The 1011-nt window shown below is 54.3% G+C and overlaps 1 protein-coding gene across 2 annotated transcripts in view; it reads left to right on the top strand.

Annotated features, from left to right (window-relative positions):
• Positions 1-439: 439 nt before the first annotated feature.
• The window catches only part of LOC122555022 (male-specific lethal 3 homolog), a 49160-nt gene continuing 48588 nt past the window's right edge, over positions 440-1011 (top strand). Inside the window, exon 1 of one of the 2 annotated variants that reach the window (XM_043700609.1) lies at positions 440-698. In XM_043700609.1, coding sequence (XP_043556544.1) covers positions 600-698 — 99 coding nt within the window. In that variant the 5' untranslated portion in view covers positions 440-599. The remainder of the gene's footprint in view (positions 699-1011) is intronic. The other variant, XM_043700615.1, reaches the window with a different exon arrangement.

The following is a 1011-nucleotide window of genomic DNA, read 5'->3' as shown; positions in this document are numbered from 1 at the left end:
AAGGCATTAAACTCAGTACTGAGCCCAGAAGGTTTTAAAGTGCCTGGTTTGAAGACGAGGCGGCGCTCCTCCAGTTTTACAGCATCTGCAGTAATTTGTTCCCACAGTATCATACAGCGGCCTACACTAAGGAGTCAGCCGACTGCAAATCCCGGGAAACGGGCCTCAAAAGATTGTTATCCTCAAAACACATAGATATAAAGTCACTATTACCTGTCTATATTTCTAAGTCTGAAAGGAAAGCAAATGATACGACCGCTTATCTCTCTTTTAACTGCCGTACCGAGAAGCAGGTTGATGCACGCGCACCGACACAGCTTCAGTTTAAATGCAGCCGGGGGCTAACGGCCGTGCGAGGGCCCCCCAGCAAGGAGCCAGGCTGTCCAGGATACTGCCTGTCAGACCGGGACTAGGGGGAGGGGGAGAGGGGGCCTATGCACTCACTAGCTGTCCTGATAGGTGCCTGTCTCCGACTCCCGAGCTGAAACGATGAGCGGCGGCCCATTGTCGTGCTGAAAGGGTTAACGGTCTCCATTGCCCCGTCCCCACCCCTCCTCCCTTTCCCACCCCTTTTCCTCCTCCCGTTCCATCATGACCAAATGAACACTCGGGGAATGAAATTTAAATTTCGTAAAGGAGAACGAGTTCTCTGCTTCGAGCCGGACCCCACAAAGGCCAAGGTTTTATACGATGCCAAGGTAGCGGCACCGCGGCCTCCCCCTCTGCATTGTTTCAGCGGTTGCAGGATCCGCCTCCTCACCCACCCCATCCCCACCCTCCAAGGATCACTGAGGGGTATGGGAGGGGTCACTGTGGGGGAATGGATTGGGAAAGAGATCGGCGGGGAAGGTATATTCTGTTAGAGATCCCGGGGTGGTGAGAGAGAGCGGGGCCAGAGATCTCAGGGTGGGGAGAGGAGAGATATCAGGGTGGGAGGGAGAGAGCGGAGGCAAAGATTTTGAGGTGAGAAAAGGGGTAGAGATCTATGAAAGCGGATGGGGCAGTGATCTC

The sequence above is a fragment of the Chiloscyllium plagiosum genome, chromosome 12, assembly GCF_004010195.1.
Source record: "Chiloscyllium plagiosum isolate BGI_BamShark_2017 chromosome 12, ASM401019v2, whole genome shotgun sequence".
Taxonomy (NCBI): Eukaryota; Metazoa; Chordata; class Chondrichthyes; order Orectolobiformes; family Hemiscylliidae; genus Chiloscyllium; species Chiloscyllium plagiosum.
This window is presented reverse-complemented; position numbering and strand designations above follow the sequence as displayed.